Here is a 23,709-nt window from a genome sequence, read left to right as displayed (position 1 = left end):
TAAGAACACACACAGAAGAGAAAGAAGGCTTCCCTCCCGTTTTTATTTTCATCTGTCTCCCCACACTAAGAGGATACTTCCCATCTTTTGGCTGTTCATGTTCATTTTTCCTCCTTTCTCAGTATATTAGTATTTTCCCGTCAGGACCAATTTAATTAGTGGATATATGCAAGTGGGTGCATATACTGGTGTATATCTGCACATGCATGCATTCATTATGCTTGATTAAACCCCAGATTAAAAGTTAAAAGACCGACTGAGGACATTTTTCATATCTGAGATTGCTGCATATCTGAGGGTGATTGGCGAATTTAGTAATTAATTATTGCACTGTATCTACACAGTCACAAGGTGAATTGTTACTGCCACTGTTTTAAAGACCTGCAGCCCAGAAGTGTTGGTTACTCATTATTTACATGGTTTCAGCTAAAGACATTTCAGCAGCCATGCATCTGGACAAATTTAATCCCAGAGGGAAGGATGGACTGCTTTTAAAGCACAGAGTTGGAAAATTGACAGGATGTCATGCTGCATAATTCAGGCCGTCATTTTCTCTAATTGTATTAATGGAAAAAACTCCTTTGCATTTTATGTTTTGGGTTTTTTTTTTTTTTTTTTTTTCTTCAGCAGCCTGGTGGTGATTTTGTGGTGGTGCAGTGGCTGGTGTCTGATGTCAGTGCTGATGTTAAGTTATGACAAGGGCACTGAAATGTTTTGCTCTCTCCAGAACAAGGCTCCACGAATGGCAAACCTCCCACAGGGTAATTGTGAATAACGTGCATGTATTGGGCACCCTGCTTACAAAATCTTATGCCTATAAATACACCGTGTAAACCAGTAAGACTATAGAGTTTTGACTAACTGGGAGGGGGGAAATAGGAAAAACACAATTCCGGGGGTGGGGGAGGAAATAGTTGAACTGGCCTTGGCTGGCTCTCTCTATGCAGGGAATTTCAACCCGGGGTGGAGATACAAGACATTAAGAAGCAAAAGAGAGCAGGGAGCGCTGCCTCCCAAGTCTTCCAGGAGGAGGCTGGAAGTGGGCGATGCTCTCCCGGGCTGTGCTGTTCTGCCGCAGGAGCACACACCCTTCCCGGGAATGCTGAGTGGTTGGCGTGTAAAGTCGGGCGTGTCTCCGCGGGGGTGATACCTTTCTTACATAAGGCTTAAACTGTCCGCAGACTAGGCGAAAAATCACCCCCCCCCTGCCCTTCTGTTTAATTTCTGGTGGCTCTTTGTAATGTAATGCAAATTTGTGAGGCTTTTGGCTCTTCAGCCAGCACCGAGTAGAGTAGTGCCACTGACTTCAGCAGAGCAGTAGTAGTTGGCACCAGCTGAAAATTATGTTGTGCAGCTCTAATACCCTTATTCCCTGGATATGGAGGAGGGATATTTTGCTTTGGTGCCGTGCTGCAGATCGTGGGGCTTGCAGGATGCGCTTTCGCTCATCAGCTCCAGGTCAGGATGCTACCTGGCAGGTTTGGAGCCTGAAGAGTAGCACCCAAGAGCCTCGCTTCACCCGCTGCAGCCTGAGGTCCTTTTGTCTTGGATGACTCCAGTTACAACCCTTGGAAGGGCTGTGAAATTTGAAATCCCGTGAGCTTGCCACCAGGGAAGGAGTTAAATTCGTAGTAAAAAGGATTATCTTGGATAATGCCCTTCCCTGGTGGGCTGCCCGGTCAGGAGGGAAAGTGTTCAAGTGTTTGCTTTGCCTTGTGAACTTCCCAGCCTATGGAAGGATGTCCGGAGGCTGAGGGCTTTCAAATGCAAAATGAGAGTCGTTGGTGCCTGCCATCCTCTCTGAGGGGTGTCTTTCTTTAAACCATGGATCGTTAACTGTGCCAGGAAAAGGAGCTGAGCACTGTTGACCCCCAAAGTGCACTAAAGCCCCTGCAATTCCTAGGGGACTAGAGCTTTTGCCCCTTTCCTGGTCTTTTTTGCCCCTTTCCTGGTCCTTTTTGCTTTGTTTCACTGTTGGATCAGTAATGGGAAAGTTAATTTGAATCTCAGTTGTGGAAAAACACTGAAACATACCTTATTGCAGACTGGGATAGGATAAAGAAAGCTGTCTATTTTAATTTATTTTATTTTATTTGGGTGTTTTTGTGGGTGTGTTTGGTTTTTTTTTTTTTTTTTTTTTCTGATCAGAAAGTGGGATTCTGGTGGCTAGCAGCAGTTGCTTAGGAAAAGAGAAGTAAGAAATAAAGTGCAACATTAAAGGATGGGATTTCTGTTTCTAATACTCGGCAGGGTAAAGACTTTCTAAGCCAAAAGCTGTCTCTGATTCATCACTTGATCCCTGAGATTTGATCCCTGTGATGCAGGGACCCTTCATTAATTTGTCTGACTCCTTTTTGACACAGTGACCTGTGCTGAGACCTTCCAGTTGTGAGCTTTAAAGGCAACCCCCTGAGGATTTCATTGACTGCTCCCACCCTTTACCCTGGGAGAAGAGAGGAGCACTGATTTCTTACCTTCTCTGTACTGTTTGTGATAGGACCCACAAGGAGCTTCTATCATTTCTCTGATTTTCCAAGATTGGAAATTTCCTCCACTCGCAGAGAAGTTGCTTCCTACCTCTGATCATAATTTGATCTTTTCCCTTTCTATCCTTTCCTACATTTCTGAGTGCACCCTCCTTCATTTGACTTTTCTGTGTGGCATCTGAGGATGTGGTGTTTGGGGTTTCTGTTTACTCAAGATGCCAGGAACACTTTTTTAGATGCCGTAAAATCAATCAGTGCTGTTGCCTGCAGAAATTAAGTGATCCTCATGCAAACAAATTTTGTCCAGGATAGAGTACTTCAATTCAACTTGTACTTGTAGCAGGGCCAGGACTTGTTGCATGCAACCTCGTATTTGAACAAAGCAATGAAAAGCAGTATTATGGATAATTTTTCTCAGAAGTCCTTCCTGTGCTGTTTCCAAGAATGAACTATCCATGGTTTTTTGGCAACACTTCATAGTTGTTTACGTATATTCTCCTGTGTCTCAGGTGTACTGTTTGGAAAATTACATGTCAGAAATGCCCAAACATCACGAAGCTTTGTGTTGGAACAATGTACAATATCAGTCAATAAATGCAGTCTTTAATTACCATTTCCTTAATTTTTTGGGGAGAAAAAAGACCCAGGATGAAAAAAGGAAGTTTGTTCTTTGTGTGTCTATCCCAATTAATTTTGTTTGTTATGTTCCCCAAGGTTGCTAACACACTTAAGTAGTGTCACAATGTCTGGCTTATCTGAACCAGCACTGTTTTTATTCTTAAGGAATTTTTCCAGGTATTCTCACTCTACATTCTGTATGTGCCAAACAAAAAAAGTGTGACTCAAAGCCCTGCTGGATTTAGATTTGCAAGAGGAAGTTGCCAAATGAAGTGACTTATTTGGTGCTCAGGAAGTCAAAGGATTAGAACTGAGAAGATGACAAGAGACCATGGTGATAGGAGATTTAATTCCCCCTATCCTGAGTAATACTGGCATTCCCATAAAGAAAGGTTTAGGGAATATCTCTCTGGGAGCACTCATGTTCAGGCTCTCAGGGCTAGGAAGGACCTGCTGAGATGTGGCAGCTGGACCCAAGGGGAGAGAACAACTCCCAGTCAATGCAATGTGTTGTCTCCTAAGGCCTTTGTTAATCCTTGTAGTTACTGAAAATATGAGGAATGGGACATGGAAAGTCAAGTAAGACTTGACAAACTCTGGTTTTTGCGTGTTTTTGCTCAGTGCTGTACACATGCCCATAAATTTTGTGCCCGTTGTGCAAAGAAGTCAGTGCAGGGTTAACTTGTTACCATGTGTTGTTCCAGAGGGTACCTCCATCAACATTTCAAGGATCAAATGTGTTGCTCTGATAGAAGGTGGCAAGATTCAAGTATGTTTGCACCTAGAGAACAAACCAGGGCATTACTAGCTCTGAATTTTTCTTTTTCCCTTAAGGCAGTTGTTTAGGAAAAAAAGTCTGCATGATTCTGTGGCCTTTGAGGTATGGAGCATCCTACTGTTCCTCTTGAATAACGTTCTGTCCAATAAATATGCTGCCTGTTGGCTCAGCCAGTGAGATTTGCCACACATACACATGTGAAATGTGTTTCAAAGACTTATCTGTCAGTTTTTCAAACAATTTCCCCTCATTGTACCTTCCTGGCAATCAAGACTGCCTGATTTCCACGATAGCAATTTAATCTATTGTCTTGAGAATCAGGCGGATGTGACGTCTGGGTTTTTATCTTTCCTCTTAAATGGACAAGAGTTCCTGGCTTGTACAAAAACAAGGGACTTCAGACCAAAGCCATTCCAATCCTGACTTCTGAAGCAACAGGGGAACAATGGTGGTGTAAGCTATAGGTGGAAACTGGTGGAGTTTCTTGCTCATGTGCAAGAGGAATCTCGCACAGAAGAAGGTACATTCATTTCTAATTAAGCCAGTGAGAAAACTGGAGAGGGTTTTATACTGGCAGATCTTACTGGATTGTATTCTGATTTGTTAGTGGCACCTGCTGCGTTAGAACTTGGGGAAACTCCATCTGCAGCTCAGAATAGAGCGGGAGGTGGAAGGGGACTGACGGGAAGGGGTTTACACCTTGCCTTTTTTCTCTACCTGCTCTGTAAAACAGAAGGGTTAACAAAGAACAGCCGTGTCTGATTCATCACAATAATGCTGTGCATGCACCAAAAATACAGTAGCAAGTGTGTAATCTGAGAATAATGCCTACTGTTTTCTTCACCATTCTTTGTAGTTGCATTGCCATGCAGTTGCCACTTCTGAGCTATCTTGCAGCCTTATGTCAGTGAGGGATTTGCAGCATTATATTAGACTTAATTCTAGAATAGATCTTTCTTTTCCTGTCTTGTGTAAATAAGTCAAACTCAGTGTTTATTTATGTGGCTGTGAATTGGACCTACATGACTAATAGCAATAAGAAGTGTGTGTCTATGCCTGAAATCTCAATTTGTCTTTGCAAAATGCATTGTAGTCTTTAATTGGAGGGTTCCTTTAGGAAGAGGTGTGTCTGGTCTTCTGGCATTAATGTATTGACTTTGGTATATTTAAGCCTCTCTAGTTGCTTATATGATCACTGAAATTAATTCCCTTAGATCGAGCTCCCTACAGTTTTCATCTTTAACTGTTGATGTTTGGCCACAGAACACATGTAGTTCACTATCTTCATGACCCTCCTATCCTATTATTATTATTAAATTTTAAAGGCCTGGTCATCCTGGAGGTAGTTTATATGGAAAACAAAGGCTGATGTTTTGGTTGTAGAAAGGAGGAAGCAATGCTAAAACTGATTTTGGTGAATGAAAGTTTTCACTCTGGGTCTCTAATCTCTGCACAGTTTCCTCCCATTCCTTCTTGCCCCTTATCTCAAGCACGTTATCACCCTGAAATCAGTGGATTGTGCTTACAGTGGTCTGCCAAGCAAACCTGCTGGCTGGTGCAAAACCTGTATAGTCTTTCTTTCCTTCCATGGATGTTTGGGCAGGGTGCAAATCTTGTGCAGCAGAGGTGACTTCTACTGGAGCCAGGTTGGCTGAGCCAGTCCGGGGTGCTTCTTCACATCAGGCTGGCTGAGGAATAATGCTGTGTGTTGAAGGGCTTCGTGTGCAGGGTGTAAACTGAGGGGAGTCGGAATATGTGTCTGTGTTGGGTGCCATTTCCCATGGAGGTAGCTGACTTCCCTGCCATGAGAAATGAAAATGTGGGCAAAGAATAATTAATAACTCTCCTAGATTACCAAGTTAAAGCAGGATGGAAGGCAGCTGAATTACCATGGCTGTCTGCATGGCTTATGGCTTTCTGAAATGTTGCAGAACCTCAATAATAATTTTCTTTATAAAGAAAGGATAGAAAATAATGAGGAGTTGTGAAACAGACTGTGTCCAAACTAAGAATATTCTAAACTGTCTTTTTTTGGTTTTTAACAGATGCTCCTCTTAGCAGTGCTGGAAACAAACCTACTACTGGCCACTGTAATCACAGGTAAGAAAACAGGTTTGGACTAGAATATATTGTCACTATTTTTTCAGTGAGATATGAGCCCCCCTTCCCCTTTTTGCCCATTTAATCCTGCAGTAGTGGCTCAGGGATTATTCTCACCATGCTGAAGGCATCAATAAAGTCATTCCTTTTGTCTGTTTACCTTGAAACAGGCACTGTGTTGAGTCCCAAACACTCCCTGAAGGTCAGGGATGTTTGAACAAGATATGGGGCTGTCCTAGTGCCTTATAGGCTTTGGTGGGATTGCAGGCAGGCACAAATGAACACATGATTCCTCGAAGGATCAGGACTGAAATTACCCTTGCAAGGTTTGGGCTGGTGGAGACAAAGCAAAAAAAGGCTTTTCACTAATATATGAAAAGAATCTGTCATCCTATGGAGTGCCGTGCCAGGCTCATGGTCTGCTAGAAGCTACCAGGACGTGCAGTGATCAGTGGGGATAAATTCCAGCAGAGAAATTCCTGAACTGCAAAATGATTGCTTTAAGTTGCAAGTTAATGATGTGTTTTGATATCCAGGGCTATCAGGTGCTTCACTTCAGGAGTCATCAGTTGCCCGTTGCAGCCTTTTTGGGAATGACCACATCAAAACATTTGATGGCTCCTTGTACAGTTTTGCTGGGGACTGCAGCTACCTCCTTGCTGGGGACTGTCACAAGCATTCCTTCACGCTCTTAGGTGAGTCTGAGCTGGGTTCCATCACTGGAAAAAAAGGCAAATAGTTGCCCTTTGTCAGATAGGATGGACCACTGCATAAAAAGGGTCTTGGTTGGGTGTTTTTTCGTTTGTTTGTGGCTTGTATTGGGTTTTTTTGGGCTTGTTTTGGAAAGTGGGATTACATATGAGGCTTCTGTTATCCCTTGGTAATGTAGCTCACACATAAATAAGCTGCTGAAAAACAGGGATTTTCTTACTACCCCTTCTAAAAAGGAGAAAACCTTTATTAATTTTGAATTTTTCAGGGAAATGTGGCTGAGTGAAAGCTGAGTCCAGGAATGAACTATACAACCCTGTAGAACTAATTTAATCTGTATGCTAAATCACACCAGTAAGGAAACTCCCACCTTCCAGGACAGAAGGCCTTGGAATTAGCATGGGCCTCTGCAGAGCTATTCTTGGGGATAAAAGTGATGATATATGTACCAAAATGATATATTACTTTCATACCAACTTGCTTTGGTAGATTATTTTATATTCACTAATAACCGTTCTGTGTTGGTCATAATTTAAAATAAGTTTTTACTGACTACAGATTGTCCTCCTGAGTCCCAGAACTAAGAGTATTTGGTTGTGTCTCATCTCCTCAGGTGATTACCAGGATGGGGAGAAAATTGGTTTCTCTGTGTATCTCGGAGAATATTTCAATCTTCGCCTCTCTTTAGATGGAGTTGTGATGCAGGATGACAAAAGGTACCTGTAGGAACTATTATTCCAGCAGAAAACAACCTGATGGGTTTTGTGTGTCACATGCTGAAAGTTTCCTGTTTTTTCTCCACAGGGTTTCCATACCTTTTGCCTCCAATGGTATATTTATAGAGAAGGAGGCAGGTTATTATAAAATATCCAGCGATGAGCACGGCTTTGTGGTGAAGATTGATGCCACTGGAAACATTCAGATACTCCTTCAAGAAAAGCACTATAATAAGACCTGTGGGTTGTGTGGCAATTTTAATAAATTCCTTGAGGATGACTTCAGAGCTCGGGAAGGTAAGGTTACAACTAACTGATTGTATTTTAATGGATACTCTGCACATTTTTCCTGCTGGGTGATTCAATAAAGATGTTGCTGAGCCAGCAAAATGTTTCTACAGAACCTGTCAGGTACCTCAACTTGGTGTGCTGAAAAGCTGTCTGACTAAGTCCTTTCATCTTCCTTTCTCCTGAAAGGAAATTGCTGTCACATCTCATTCCTGAGGAAAGCCCAGGCTTCTGAATGTAGCATGTTTAGAAACCTTGAAACTTCCAAATGCAAAGCTAAAGCTACAGGTTAATTCATGCGGGGAGACTGGCTAGAAGAAGACCCAGCAAAAAAGCTGTGTGAAATACCCATTGATTCAACTACTAATTTTTCATGAATTAGCCAAGAGGTAGTAAGAATGGATAGTGTTGCAAGAGCAGAAGATTAAATTCCTGCAGCTTGCAGGTTTGGCATGGGATGCTGTTCTATAAAGGGGTTACCTTTTATTGACATTTCCCTATCTGTAAGGGCTGTTGGATTGGGGGTGTGCACCTTCTATCACACCAATTCCTGGTGAGAATGAGAGGCAAGACTTCTTTTGCTGCTTCGTACACCTTTGTGTGAAGTCTGTCAGTGCAGGTGAAAACTGTCACCACAGAGTTTTTGAAAAGCCCTGAATGAGACTTTGAAGGACTGGTCTTGATTTGTGTATTTCGGTGTGTCTTTTAATTCCAATCACTTACCTGAAGAGGAGAAATTTGAAGTTAGTTAATGCGTTAATATATTAGATTGATAAAGTGTGTCTTAAAAATAAATGATTAAGGAAATAGAAAGGGGAGGCAAAGCAGCTTGGAAAGGAGCCTGGCAGTGCTCCAGAGATGTCTCCTACTGGCACTTGGGATATGTAAGCATAGCTTCAGTGTACAGAAAAAAGAGAGATCTCATGTTATGTTAAAATGATTAATCCTCTGGCAATGTAAATAATAAGAAACAAACTCTGGTCACAGAACTGCTTGCCAGGATGTCTGAATGAGATGAGATATGAAGTTTATGGCTTTTTCTTGAGACAGTAAATAGTAGTAAGGTTCTTAGAAAAAGCAGGAGCAAAAAAGGAGACTGTAATGCTTTGGATTGTTCAAATGTAGAAAAAGCCCCTCTGCTGCTCATGTTTATATGTGTTTCATGCTGTATTTGTTCTACATGCTGGAGACTGTATCCTCCCTCTTAAAAAACCCAGTCCATTCAGAGCCACAGATTTTGGAATGTAATGAAGTCCATGACAAGGTCACTGCCTGGGGGAGCTGTAAAATAATAGAGAAGGTGACAGAGAAAACGTGTTCTCTGTGTACCTTACAGAAGTCAGGGCTTTCCTTGTGTTTATCAGTTAATCCACCTGTGTGGATACACAGATCTGTGATTTTAGCCTGAAGAATAGAACTGTGTGTCAGCAATTCTGCCAGTTTTTCCAGTGGTACAAAAGACCTTTCATTTAAACTAATTTAGAAGGAATTAGACTGAATTATGCTTGAATTTGTTGTATCAGTGAGGGATGTCACTACACCCATGCACTGTTTGTCTCCTTGGCAGCTCTGCTGGTTCACTGGAGCATTTCTTAACTTGCTCCAAGTAAATCACTTATGAAATAATTCAGATAAAATTTTTTTAATATACTGTTGAATCTAGCTTCCAGGCTGGGGGCGGGGGGGCGGGTAACACAAAGAGCTGGGAGAGGTAATATTCTTTAAACAGAAAAAGTAGGCAGCCTCTTGGTAGCCTGTGAAGCAGTTTACCCTTTTCTTTTCACTGAAGATTTTAATTGTTCTCTTTTCAGCCTGATTAGATCTCCTAAAGGTCAGCTTATCCCAGGATGTGAGCTTGGTGGAAGGACTTGGGGATCTGAGGGCAGTGAAGGGTTACCTTAAGGCTGCCAGCAGACTGAACTTTCCTGTTGGTGTGTCCACTGCTTCCTGTTAAAAACCTGGAATTTATCAGATTCGGGCCTCAGTTGTAATAAATCAGATTTCTGGGATGGATTTATATTGATAAGAGATGTGTTAAGATCTTTGAGCTTCAGAATAACATGCAATGGAAACAAATGAAAATATGTTTTTTCCGTATTTTAGGGAAAGAAATGATTGTGGTTAAATAACAGAGTTAGTCCTATTTTTCCCTTAAGAAAGTGGAGTATGATATAGAACTTCATTGTTTATATTTGGATTGTTTTTAGGGTGGTGGTGAAAGAAGAGGCAAAGCACCTGCTCTGTGAGTGGATATTACCACTTACAGTGAGTAAATAAAGGAGGCATGAACAGAAGGGTGTTTAAAACTTAATGAACACTGTAATTGCTTTTCTTTTCTCTTGATATATTTATACTCCAGTTCTATAGTCTATTCAAATGTCCTGTTGTCATGATGCTCTTAGGACTCCTCACTGTGTTTTTAGCGTGGAAATGGAGAAGTGATGAGAATCTGATGAGAGAATAAGTGTACACATTCTTTCTGTGTACATTTTGGGTGTTCAGCTATTGAGGTCCTGGAGCTCTGAGTGATGAGAATAAAGTTGATACCCTGGTAAATTAACACTGGTGGGACCCAGCTTTGAGAGCCTTAGGTGTTAGTTCTTGAATGCCCCAAAAACACTCTCCAGTAGGTTTTGGAGTTCATAGAATATCCTGAGTTGAAAGGGACTCACTAGGATTAGCAAGTCCTGGCCCTGCACAGGACATCCCAACAATCCCACTGTTTTGTCCAAATGCTCCTTGAGCTCTGGCAGCCTTGGGGCTGTGATGATTTCCCTGGGGAGCCTGTTCAGACCCCTACCACCGTTGGGGAGGAACCTTTTCCCAAAGTTGCAGACACACTGCCCTTCAGACAGGCTGGGGTGCTGAGTCACTGCCACTGACGTGGTTCCCACAGCAGCTCATCCTGTGGAGAAGTGTTCCTGTCCTGTCCAGACTGACAAACAACATTGATTATATTCTATGGGCTTGCTTGTTTATTGGATATGGTAGCCAAACCAAGACAAACCCTGAGAGTTTGTTCTCACACTTTAAGCATAACTAAACTATAAAAAGCAATGTCTTGGAAGCTTTCTAGGGTTTTTGTTTGGTCTTTTGTCTGTTTGTTTTTCTCCTAGACCCTAATGAAGGGTTTCTCCTCTGCTTTTTCTTGCCAGATAAGGTCTGGTTCTTTATGGCCTTTCTGTGAAGGCTTATAAGACCTGCCAGTTGAACAGGCTCTGCTTTCTGACCTCAGCATGCACTTCCAACTGCCAGCCTTTGCTCCTATCAGAAACATGAAGTTGAGTTCTTTCTAGATGCTCAGATACCTATTTGGCCACCTTCAGCCCATGGCTGTGACCATTCTGACCATTGTCACAAGCATTTTACAACTGGGGATTGAAAGCACAGGCCAGAAGAGATGACTTACATAGCATGACAGAGGAAATCTGACACAGCACAGGCAATTTGATCCTGGAATCTCCTCGGGATGTGCACACAGGCGCAAGTTGCTGAATCCCCTTAGCCCTGCAGCATGTGAGTGGTCTCAGAGCGTGTTCTTGCCCTGCAGAAATGGTGAGGGAATTCCTTCCCCGTGAGGGAGGCTGCCTCACAAAGCTGCTGGAGCTTATCCGAGTGCCTGCAGCCTCAGTCTGTGTCTAATAGTCTTACAACAGAGTCATTAAGGCTGGAAAAAACCTCCAAGATCAAGTCCAACCTTTGGCCAAACATCACCTTGTCAGCTAAACCAGGGCAGTAAGTGCCACATCCAGCCATTGCTGTGATGGGTGCTTGGATGTCTAGGTCATCCTTGAAGTCTCAATGTGCTAAACAGGTCATTCAAATCCAACACAAGGATATCACTCCATCCTTTTGTTATTTGTGCATGCCACACACACCTAGCATAATGGAAGGAACAAAAAAAAATCCCAGCCCAAATTAACCCAGCATCCCATTATGTTTTTCTTGGCACTGGCAGGAAGCAGGTTTCTGGGAATCTGGTATCCAAATTACAAAGATGTTTATGATGAAACAATACCCATGGAGAATTTTGGATAAAGCCTGCTCCAGCTGCCAGCAATATCCTCCAGCCTTAAGCTCCTGAAATACAGAATATATAATGAATATATATATATTCACAGGAGAGTCAATAAAAGTTGAGCACATAGAAACAGGCAGTATCTGCAAGGAAAAAAACTGATATTTTAGGTTTCAGAAGTAGTGAATATGTGACTTTTCAGTGTGTGGTACCTGGCACCAGAAGCTTTTAAAGTACATTCCAAACTTACAGTGATAGTAGTGCAGATAATAAATGTTTTATTTTTTTGCCTAAGAAAGTAAACAAAAGTTTAGGTCATTCTGAAATGCAAATTTCTTGGCATTTTAAAGGGTAGCAGGAACTTGATATTAGGCAAGTTGAAAGCTTTTGTTTAGGCTGAGTCAGTAATCTCATTTTCAATTGGAAGTGAAGGGAATAGATTCCCATGGGGATTACAAATGGTACAGGAGAAGATGGCTTGTGTTGAGGCTGTCTTTGTTTTAGGGCATTCATCTGAGATGCCAGAAACCTGCATTCCTAACCCCCTGTGCTTCATTCAGGGTCTGGAACTGAAGTTAGACATTTCTGTTGTGAGGAGTGTGGCTGCACCACTAGGCTGAAGAGTTTTGGAGATGGCTCTTTCCCTCTCCTGTGTTCAATATTATTGATTTTATATTCATTGAACTGGAGAGGGCAGGAGACATTTTATAGCCTGTGACTTTGTTATTTCATATCATTAATTTAAGGCAAAATATGGATCAATTTTTGGGCAGCCTTACCAATAGTTTGGCTTGTCTGGAACCATGTAAAGCTGTGTAAAAAAAGCCCCCAAAACAACAAACAAAAAATCTACCCTAACAAACAAAACCCCCACATTGCTTGATAAATAACGAACATGTGAAAGTTGGTTATTTACCAACTAAGACTCTATTTACCAATTAAGACTCACAGGACTGTAGTGTCTTGACCAAATTCTTGCATTTATTTTATAGATGAGTTAACCGACCCTGGGAGAGCTATCTGATGGGCCTGTGGCCATATGGAAAATCTGCAGGAGGTCCAGGGAGGGAGGTCATGGCTCTTGCTTCCCCCTCGGTGCCTGGAGCACGAGGTGGTTATTCCTGATTCTTTGCTTGCCTGACCATCAGTGTCAAAGTAAATAAGCTGGTGCCAGTTTCGCATTTCAGAAGGAACTGGTGATTTGGAGGCTCAGATAATCGTAGTGAACACAGATTTTTCTGTGAAGAGTAAACATCACTCTTGAGCAGCCAGTTTACATGCTGGGATCTGTCTGTACTGTGGTCCATATCAGGCACCAGTTCCTCAAGCGCTTGTGTCCAAATGCTTTGTTTTCATTATGTTTTGTGACTTCTATTTTCAACACCTTTTCTGCAAGTCTTAGGCAAAATAAATGCTTCAGCCAAAGTCCCACCCAGGCTGCATGGAAGGTTTCTGGGTGTAGGGCTCTGATGAGCCCTATGAGGGAGTTGTTTCTGCAGAATCTTGGGTGCTTCCAGGAGGAAGAAGAGGTGATCACAGAAGGGACAGAAGGCAAAAAAAACCTCTGCTGTGCAGCAGACAAGGGCAGTCCCACTGTGTGGTGGGATTGCAGTGCCAGATTATGTCAGCATCACCTGCCCACTTAAACCCCATATTAGTTTTTAGGCTGTGGTGTTGTCTCTTCTACTGCCTTTCCTCTTCTCCCTTCTTGAGTTGTTCAGCAGAAGGAAATGGAGGTGTCAGGTGGGAAAGGCCAGGGGTGTTGGCAGCTGCTCTTCCCTCTACTCAGAGCAGTCAGACGTGCTGGGGATATTTCTCCCTCCCCACTTTTCTTCCTGAAGCCTCATCAAATAAGCGAAGTATTTAGGTTGGAAAAGACATCCAGGATCATTGAGTCCAACCTTTGAGAGATCACCACCTTGTCAACTAAACCAGAGCACTGAGTGCCACGTCCAGTCATTCCTTGAGCACTTACAGGGATGGTGACTCCACCACCCCCCTCGGCAGCCTGTTCCATTGCTTGACAATCCTCTCCATGAAGAAATTCTTCCTGGTGTCCAACCTGAACCTCCCCTGGCACAGTTTGAGGCTGTTTCCTCTTGTCCTGTCCCTGTTCCCTGGGAGCAGAGCCTGACCCTCACCTGGCTGCCCCCTCCTGTCAGGGAGTTGTGCAGAGCCAGAAGGTCCCCCCTGAGCCTCCTTTGCTGCAGGCTGAGCCCCTTTCCCAGCTCCCTCAGCTGCTCCTCACATGACTGACTCTCCAGACCCTTCACTTACTTGAAGTGTGAGTCACAGAATATAGCAAACAAAGAATTGAAATCACACAATGCAAATGTTGCATAAAAGAACTGCATAAGAGGTATGAATTTACAAGCAGCACAGAAGAAAAAACTTCATGGAAGGAGAGAAATGAAAAAACAGGTGACCAGTGTTTCAGGGCCAACAGTTGTCCTGACCTTCAAATCTTAGCCTGTGGGTGAATGAGCCCCTGGGGGTAGCTGCCAGCAGGAATCCTGGCATGGATGTGCATCCGGGGCTGGAGAAACACTGCTTCAGAGCAGAGCCCAGCTCCTGTCACACACCTGCTAGGGAAAGGCTGCCTTACTGCAAACAAAAGGGAATAGATTCAATTTGGCACCTTGCTTCTCCTCAGGCTGGCTTGCATTGCTGCTTTAATGTTTATAGTATTTGGTGAGCTAAAGGGTTGTGTTCTTCTTGTTGCTGCACTTCTTTTCTTGTGCTAAGTCCGGGCTGCACAGATGAAAATTTTGTGCCTTTTACCCCCTTTCCCTGGGAGTCTTCTTCCTTTGATATCTGCTATGGGCTTAATATCTGCTTTAAAAGCCCCTAATTTCTAGTTTACAAAAAAGTCTCCAGGTCTTAATACTTCTGCCTCAGCATTCTCAGTGCAGTTTTCATGACTACCCCATAGTTCAGGAACAGTTTGAGTGGCCAGTATATTCCTTGTGTTTGTACTAAACAGGGAGCTCAATGGAATCTTTATTTTATATGTATGTGTGTTGTTAAATATTCTATAGGCATATTTGGGAAAAATTGGTTTCTTTTTGGTTTCTTTTGGTTTTCAGATACAGCCAGGCTTGTGTTTCAACATATCCTCTGCATAAGGTCTTGGGAATGCATTAACACTGGCAATTGATATTCTCACATGCAACACAGCAGGGTTCTAAAAAGCAACTGAGAGTCACAAAATTAAGTGTTTAGCAGCAGGTACCTACAGTAGGAAGCAGAGATAGTCCTGGAATCAGCTAGGCCATGGGTGGCAAAAGAGGGTGGAGGAAACATTCCCTCTCTGGGAGGATCCCCCTTCTCAGAAGGATGGAGCAAGAGCAGCAGAAAGGTGTTTTGCATGTCCCGGGAAGCTGCAGCCATACAGACTTATTCATCTTTGCTTTTATGCAAAATGAATTAAAATCTTGCCAGGCCTTGGCCAGGAGCTGCTTTTCCTGGGACAGAGGAGCTGCTTCAGGACACCTTACCCAGGAAGAGGATGGGCCCAAACCGTGATGGTGCATGTTAAGCTTCTTTGCACACAAGATTTAGTTTTGGGCAGGAGAAAAATAAAGGCTAGCTGGGATCAGGAGTGCTAATGCTTTCTTTGACTAGAGAAAGCAGCTGGGTTTGTTTGCCTCTCTGATATGTATTGTGTTTTATTGACAACTTTGAAGTGGTAGGAAGATGTGCAGGTGTGCTTTGGCTTCTGTGGATTGTAGCTGACCAGCAGCAACTCCTACCATGTTCATGCAGGCGTGAGGGAGGCAGGAACTGCCTTTGGCAGGCTTTAGTCCGTCCTTGAGCTCAGATAGGTCCTTGGCAGAAATAAATCCAGATCACTGGTAGTGGCTTTCCTACAGTCAATCTGGAGCAAAAATCTGTTTGATACAATAGTTTTTATTTTTAAAGACACCTTTTGGCAGACTATCACCTTAATAGCAGCCAATAATGCCCAGTTGTTGCTGAAACCCCTCAAACTGCCATGTTGCTTCTCCTCTTCTTCATTCCCAGGGACCCTGGTGGGGAACAGTTACGATTTTGCCAACTCCTGGGCTTTGCACAGTGAAAACAAGCGCTGCAAGAGGGTGCAGACTCCGAGCAACACCTGCAACATTTCATCCGATATGGCAGAGAAGGTTGGTGCTGCAAGATGCCATTCTGGTTTCAGTCCTCCCCTACCTGAAAGGCAACTCGCTTGCCCTTTAGCCGAAGAACAGAAATCACAGAATATTCTGAGTTGGAAGGGATCCACAAAGATCACTGAGTCCAGCTTCTGGCCCTGCACAGCACACCCTGTGCCTGAGAGCGGTGTCCAAACGCTCCTGGAGCTCTGGCAGCCTTGGGGCCGTGCCCATTCCCCGGGGAGCCTGTTCAGTGCCCCAGCACCCTCTGGGGGAAGAACCTTTCCCTGATACCCAGCCTCACCCTCCCTGACACAGCTCCAGCTGTTCCCTGGGTCCTGTCCCTGGTCACACACAGAGGTCAGTGCCTGCCCCTCCTCTTCCCCTCGTGAGGAAGCTGCAGACTGCAATGAGGGCAGTGCTTCCCTGAATCCACGTCTGTACCTAACATGGTACTCCCCCAGCAAGTGCTTAGGATGAGAGGTGCTGGAGACAGCCATGTTGGGTTTCTGTGGTTTGAGAGAGCTGTCCTGGGCACTGATCTTGCTGCTGCACTGGAACAAGCTGCTCGCCCAGCCTCTCAGGTATTACCCACAGGGCTGATGGTGGCTGTCTGTGGCTCCTCCTGCGGTGCAGCAGGCTCAGGTGCGGGCAGAAGGTGGAAGTGGCACATCCACAGCATTGGCTCCTGCTGTCTGTGGGTGCTCCCCAGGTTGGGGCTGGATGCAGCTGTGTGCTTGTGGTTCCTGAGTTGATAACTGTGCCCTCCCTGCAGTTCTGGCTGCTGCTGGCAGGAGGATTTCTGCACTGGGCTTTCCAGCTGTTGCTCCGTGTGATTGTTCTTTTAAAACAATCCTTTCTGCTTTTTATTTTGTTAATCAGATTGTATGATCAAGTTGTGGAGAAATTACCTTGGGGGCTTCGTGTTATGACTGATGCTTTATTCACATGTGGTGTTGAGAAAGGAACAGTTTACTCACTAATTAATGAATGCAATTTTTCTCTGACACTGAACCCTACCTGTTCTTTCTAAAAGTATAACATATCTATATATATCTATACATAGCTATATCTATGTATCTATCTATCTATCTAACCACCTGCCCAACCCCCCCTCCCAAACATCAAACAGATAAACCAAGAAAACAACAGCTTGTTTCAGGCTGAAGTATGAGTTACTTGCAAAGAAAGGATGATGTTACTTGGGAAAGGTGTGTTTCAGTGATTCCTGTAGAATGAGGTAGTTATTTCCCTTTCTGATTGTGCCAGCAGGGAAGCATCAGTTCTGAAGCCTCTGTGGGCACCGCCTCCCCAAATGGTATTTGTGAATGTGTTGTAGTTTGTATACTTGGGAGTCAGCAGAGCAGGGAGATGCTCCAGCCAGGCTGTTTTTGACAGAAGAGATGTTTTCTGTTGGTGTTCCAAAAGCTCTGTGTCACCAGGCTATTTCCCTTCCCAGGAGGAAGTTCCTTCAGCTATGCATACAGATAGTAGAGCTGATTTATTGAATAAACACAGAACTGTTTGTCTTGGCCAACTCTGTGACCCTCTTTGCTGCATCAACCTTTTTCTTCTTGTCTTTTATAAGTACAAACAAGTTCCTTGTTTCCTTTAGACAGGGTGTGGATGCAGGCAGATGGTCACCAGCTCAGGGAAGAAAGTAGCTTTGAATATTTACTGCAGCATGTGGTGTTAACAGGTTATGACTGTCATGGTAAATTGAGCCTTCACCCCTCAAGGGGTGACTGCTGATTCCACATACTCTGTTCTAAATCAGAATGATTTCCTAGGTGCCAGGTTTAGATTTATACCAGAGTAACTGAGGCCAAAATGTAGTTGTTAGTTTCTCACTATTCAAGTCCTGTAGACGGGTACTTGCTAAACTAGACTCGGATAATTTCTCAAGAGTAGTAGCACTTCCTGCAGTATATCTGCTCTCCAGCTACCCTAAGTGCTGGTTTCCTAGCAACCTGGAAAAGGCTAACTAAGAGTTGGACAAGTTGCAAAGTTCTGACTCTTTATACTTCCATTAAGCTTTTGGATGGGGATGCTTCAGCTGTGTTGTGAAACTCAGTGAAGCACGCTCGTGCCCCTCAGCACTTCAGCCTCACTACCTGCAAAAGTGGCTGAGGAGCTATAGCAGTGGTTTCAGGCTGGAAATCTCCAGCTGATGTTTCTTTCTTGGGCAGAGCTGGTGTGTGTGGGGTGTTTCTGCCGTGGCTGGGGCTGATTGAACACCTGACTTGAGTAAAGGTATCTGGTGCCAAACACCAAAGTATGAGGGGTTCCAACCTGGCTGAGGCCTTTTGAGGGACAGGACTGCTCAACAGGTCGTGGAGCTGCTGGAGCTAGTCCAGAGGAGGCCACCAAGGTGACCAGAGGGATGGAGCAGCTCTGCTGGGAGGAAAGGCTGAGGGAACTGGGATTGTTCAGCCTGGAGAAGGGAAGGCTTTGGGGTGACCTCAGTGTGGCCTTGCAGTGCCTGAAGGGAGCCCACAGGAAAGATGGAGAGAGACTCTTGGCAAGGGCCTGGAGTGACAGGACAAGGGGCAATGGCTTCACACTGACAGAGAGGAGGGTTAGATTGGATATGAGGAAAAAATTGTTTCCTGTGAGGGTGGGGAGGCACAGGTTGCCCAGAGAAGCTGTGGCTGCCCCATCCCTGGAAGTCCCATGGCAGGGGGGTGGAGCTATCTGGTCTTTAAAGTCCCTTTCAACTCAAACTATTCTATGATTCTTTAAAACTGGTTACAGTTGTAGAGAAAGGGTAGTTCTTGTGATGGGTTGTGGTCTCTGGAATTTTATCTGTTCAGGCAAGTTTAGTGTTTAGAAAGTGTAAATACTGCAGCTGAGGCTGGGGAGTGGCATACAGGGTGAAATCCAGTCTGATAGGTCAACGATAACTAATGTGGGTTTTGTACAGATCATGTTAAATATTGATGCTTTGTGGATAAAGTTTTCTTTCCCACAAACTGAATGAAATTATATTCTCTCTCATGTGAGTTCATAAGCTCGCAGCATTTAACATTGCCTTAATTTATTCACTGTGCAAGAATAAACACAGCACTATTAATAGAAGTCCGGCCAAACAAGTGCCTGCTGAAGAATGTAGGGCTTTTTAATAGTGTGCTTTGTTTGCTTGCCTTAGCTTCAGGAATGTAAATCTCCTTGGTCTCCCAGCCTCCCTCCCTGCCAGGCAGTCAGCTGTTAGGTGAGGGAAACAACAGCTCTGCTTCAAGGCACTCCTCCCACCCCAGTGCCCCCACACTGGGTAGGTCGGTGGTTTTCTTCACCCTCTCTGCCCTGCTCCCCGGCCAACAGCATCCTTGGAGAGATGGCTTCTGGCTTCTTTTAGCAGGAATTGTAGTGACAGGATGAGGGGAAATGGCTTCACACTGACAGAGAGCAGGTTTAGATTGGATATTAGGATGAAATTGTTCCCTGTGAGGGTGCTGAGGCCCTGGCACAGGTTGCCCAGAGAAGCTGTGGCCGCCCCATCCCTGGAAGTGCTCCAGGCCAGGCTGGATGGAGCTCTGAGCAACCTGGTTTAGTGGAAGGTGTCCCTGCCCATGGCAGGGGATTGGAACTGGATGATCTTTAAGGTCTCTTCCAACCCAAACCATTGTATGATTCTATACAGTGGAATCAGAAAGCCCTACTGCTCCTTATCTTCAAATCCTAAAAAACATTGAAAAAATATTTTTTGAGGTTTTTGTCTTGTTTAATGGCTTTGTGTGTCAGCTGAAAAGTCTTGAACCAGCTCACACTCTTACCCCACTGTTGCCAGGGCCTCTCCCTGCCCTCCACCTCTAAAACACACACACCGAGTGTGATTACCTGCCTTGCCTTGGGATCCAGAGAGCATTCCAAACTGGGCAGTGCTGGAGGGAGGAAGAAAGCCTTCCTACCATGTCCTGCCCTCTGCAGCTGCTGTTTAGTTACTGAAAAGGAGCTTCACTGCATTGTCTGATCCATTTTTTTACTGGTTTGGGCTGTTCAACAAAGTACTGCAATTCAGCAGGCTCCAAGATGACCAACAGCATGGGTAACATGGATCTGAAAGTACAAATGGGTGATCTGGAAAACTACAGCAACAAGGCAGCCTTGAAAACAAAAATGTGTATGGTTTAAATCATTGCAATTGATTACTGTGTTCTTATATGTTACCTTTATTTTCTAGCTTTTACCTCTAATAGAAATGGTGTGTGGAGGCCAGACTTCACTGTATTGTTTCCTTTTTTTCTTCTCTTACTAGGAAATTATACCTATAGTATGTTAGATGTCAAAGTAATTGAAATTAAAATTTGGCTAATTTCTGCTTTTGCTGAAATTCAGCTCTTACTGCAGTTGGCAAGAAACAGTTCCCCCATTATCCCGTGGAATATTTCCATATGTAATAAGGAAATAGCATTCATTTGCAGATGGGAAAATCAAGTAGAAATTTTCAGCTTTGGACCATAATTTGTTATGGTTGGGGTCAGAGGCAGGTCCAGCAAAGGTCCAGAGGTCCAGCCCCATCCCTGGAAGTGCTCAAGACCAGGTTAGGTGGGGCTTAGAGCAACCTGGTCTGGTGGAAGGTGTTCCTGCCCATGGCAGGGGATTGGACTAGAGGCTCTTTAATGTCCCTTCCAACCCAAATCATTCTATACAATATGATAATACATTATAGGGGTGAAAACGAGGCCCACTACATCTAAAATCAAATTTTTCTTTATCAGATTAATCAGCATTCAAGGGAAGTGATTGCTTTCAGTTGTTACTTAGTCTGCTCAAACATGCAGCCAGTGTTTGGTGTACTAAACATACTGGGTTTGCATGCTTTTTATTTGGAAAGATAGGAGAGTAAATTTTTCTCCATGAAATATGTTCTCTGAAAAACTATACCCAGTTATGGCACCAAAATTTACTCTTCCTGAATGTTCTGGAGAAACCATATGGGTACCTACACACTACAGGGTTTAAATTCAAGGGAATAAGAGGGTGTCTATGATTTCTTCTGTTATTTTTTAGGTTCTGTCTCTTTAATGGTAATTGTTAGGCTGTAGACAAATGCAGTTCATGCAGCAGCAGAAGGAAATGCCACAGAAATGGGAAGAATGTACAAAATTCCACCTCCAGCTCTGTGTGGTGGGCCTGGGGCAGAAAGAAGGTCAGCAAGTTTTGCGGCCTCTGTGGGTTGCCAGTGGCAGGACCCCGCCAACCCATTTAAAGGAACATTTAAATTGGACTTGTGCAGAAGGGAAGGGAGAAATTTTACGACCTTCACCTGCAATTCAGATGCTGCAGCCAGTCCTGCTAATTTTAATCTTGCTGCCACCTTTACTCTAAGCACTGTTTCAGCCTGAGGCTTCACTCTCCAGGCTGTTGGGTTTAAACATTTCTTTGTGCAGAGCAGCTTCCAGGGCTGGTGCTCTATGAGCAGGAATGTTACAGCAGTGGCTGAGGCTGCCAATATCTAATACTCACCACTGTCCTCCAAACTAAAGAATAAGGACTCTTCTTAGTCCAGCCTGACCACTGAGTTTTAAAGACAGGAAGGAGTGAAAATAGGAATAAATTGCAGAATGGTAAAGTTGGAAGGGGTCATTGAGTCTAATTCCCTGCTTCCAACAGGGCCATCCTAGGTCAGGCTGCTCAGGTCCTTGTCCACTCACATTTTGAATATCTTCAAGGGTGGTGGTTCCATACCCTCTCTTTGACCACCCTCATGGTGAATTGTTTTTTGTTTTGTATCTGTGTGAATTTACCCATATTTCAGCTTATTTGTAATGATAGTTGAGATATGTCTGAAAGATGGGAAAATTTCAGCTATACTTTTTTGTATAATGTCACTGGAAAATCTGAAGAAATTTGAATGGCAACAAAACCTTTACATAGAGAAAATGAACTGTTTGTTGCTTTTCAACATATATCACTTGGTTTCTAGATAATCAGCTAGAGCTCAGCCTTTAGCTATGCTGTTACTGAACAAGTCCAGACCAAAGAACTAGAGGATAAGAAAAATGGGTTAATTTTTGTGTGTGTGCAATCTCCTTTATTTTTTAAGTCACTTTCCCATCTAAAATGTTCCTTTTAGTGGAATATACAGTCTGAGTTTATCTGTTTGAGTTGTATTAATAGGCCAGTACCTTAAGAAACCTCATTAGTTCAACCCCCTAAATGGGATTGTTGCATATACTGGTTTTCTGCTGCACTTGATACTATCTGGATCGAGGCTTTGATCCAGGAGTTGCTGTACTGCTCATCCTCTGAATGGCTCTGAGCTCACTTTTGGTTTTATCAGTTTCATCTCCAAGCACTGCTTTAATAGCTTTTTTGGCTGCTTCTGTTGTTGTTACTTCCACCCTTAGGGCACTTTTTCAGCTTTTTTGTACTTCTGTGTAGTCTTAGAGCAGCACCAACCACTCTTGATGAAGGTCCTGCTCTCCCTCTTCTAGTCTTTTTCTTTTTTCCCCATCTGATTCAGCATGGTGGGTGCTGTCTGGCCATCAAAATTATCCCAGGCTGGAGCTGAATTTCTGAAGGCCCACCATGTCTCAGCACTGTTTTAAGTTCCCTGAGACCTTTCTCAGAAAGCTCAAAACCTCTTTGCACATGTGGTTGTTCCCTGAGCCCTTTGCTAAACTTGGAATAGATTCCCAATGGACTAGACATTTCTGGTTGGTTTGTTTTCATAAGCAAGAAATTCTGTCTTGGCTCAGACATGTACTAGCTTGAGCTGATCACCTGAACAAAACACCCTTTAGCCAAAATAAAAAGGTATTTTCTACTCAGCAGTTTTCCTATACAGGCACCACAGCTGCCATTCAGAGAAGACATCTTGATTTTTTTCCTATGGGGTTTTTTTGCTCTCCATTTTTCATCTCCTAAAAAATGAGAAAACAAAGTGCTTTTTAATTTTTTTTTTTTACACAGCAGCTTGTATGTGCTGTCACCTGAGGTATGTGTAAAGCTTTTCAGAAGTAATGAATTGTTACTGTGAACTACCCTGAAGTGCCCCCCTGCCCCCCACCTCTAACCTCTGCGTATAACACCTGCAAAATACACCATGGGTACATTTGCTTACATAGAACACTGACAAATAATAAGAAGAAAGTTGTGTTTCAACTCTTTGTTGTTCTGAAAATCGTTTTTGCACTCACCTAAACTCAGTGCCATCCTTTCAGAAAGTTGCAGAGGACCTCAGACTCATTGAACTGTGGCATAATGTGCACAAAAGAGTCTATTTGGGAGCCTCCCCTGGAGAACTTAATCATACACTAAGTTTTCTTTAGGTTTTGTTTCACATGCAGTTAAGTTTCCTCTTAGATTTCTGCTGTCTGAAAGGAGAGGTCTTGATACCTTCCTCCCATTTCCCTGTGCTGTCCTCCCCTCACAGTGGCTGTCACCACGCTGATTTAACTCAGGAGAAGAGCAAAACAAATTGCTTTTCTTCCCTGGGCTATTGTTCTCCTATTTATCTGAGCTAAATTGACCTGTTGTGCATTGGACAAGCCAGCAGGAGCGTGTGGCCAGAAGTGGAAAACAAATTTCATTCCTAGGATTTCAGTCAGACTCAATCTTTCCCTCTGACGCTCACTCTGGTCTCTCGTTATCCAAAAGATTATCTGGTTGTTTTTCTTCCTACGTACCTCAGTTCCCCTCTGTTGCTGTGTGCATTTTCCTGGGAATGCAGACACCATCCAGTTCTTTTCTGGGAAGCCGAAGGAGGTAGAATGCCTCCATCCTTTTGCTGACTGATTGACTGTTGTGTTTCTGTGTGAAACATCCCTTAAGTGGCGCTCCATTCTATAGTAATCAGGATATTAATGTACCTCTGTGTCTGTCCATGGATGTGGTGAATAAATGGGTAGAGCTCACG

At 43.7% G+C, this 23,709-nt stretch overlaps 1 protein-coding gene across 1 annotated transcript in view; it reads left to right on the top strand.

Moving 5' to 3' along the window:
- The first annotated feature begins 4,267 nt into the window (after positions 1–4,267).
- Positions 4,268–23,709, top strand: part of VWF (von Willebrand factor) — a 123,618-nt gene continuing 104,176 nt past the window's right edge. Inside the window, exons 1-6 of the mRNA XM_010410249.4 lie at positions 4,268–4,402; positions 5,928–5,982; positions 6,519–6,677; positions 7,307–7,409; positions 7,498–7,706; positions 15,739–15,863. Of these exons, the coding sequence (XP_010408551.4) occupies positions 4,373–4,402; positions 5,928–5,982; positions 6,519–6,677; positions 7,307–7,409; positions 7,498–7,706; positions 15,739–15,863 (681 nt within the window). The 5' untranslated portion in view covers positions 4,268–4,372. The remainder of the gene's footprint in view (positions 4,403–5,927; positions 5,983–6,518; positions 6,678–7,306; positions 7,410–7,497; positions 7,707–15,738; positions 15,864–23,709) is intronic.

The sequence above is a fragment of the Corvus cornix genome, chromosome 1A (genome assembly GCF_000738735.6).
Source record: "Corvus cornix cornix isolate S_Up_H32 chromosome 1A, ASM73873v5, whole genome shotgun sequence".
In the NCBI taxonomy this organism is placed as follows: domain Eukaryota; kingdom Metazoa; phylum Chordata; class Aves; order Passeriformes; family Corvidae; genus Corvus; species Corvus cornix.
This window is presented reverse-complemented; position numbering and strand designations above follow the sequence as displayed.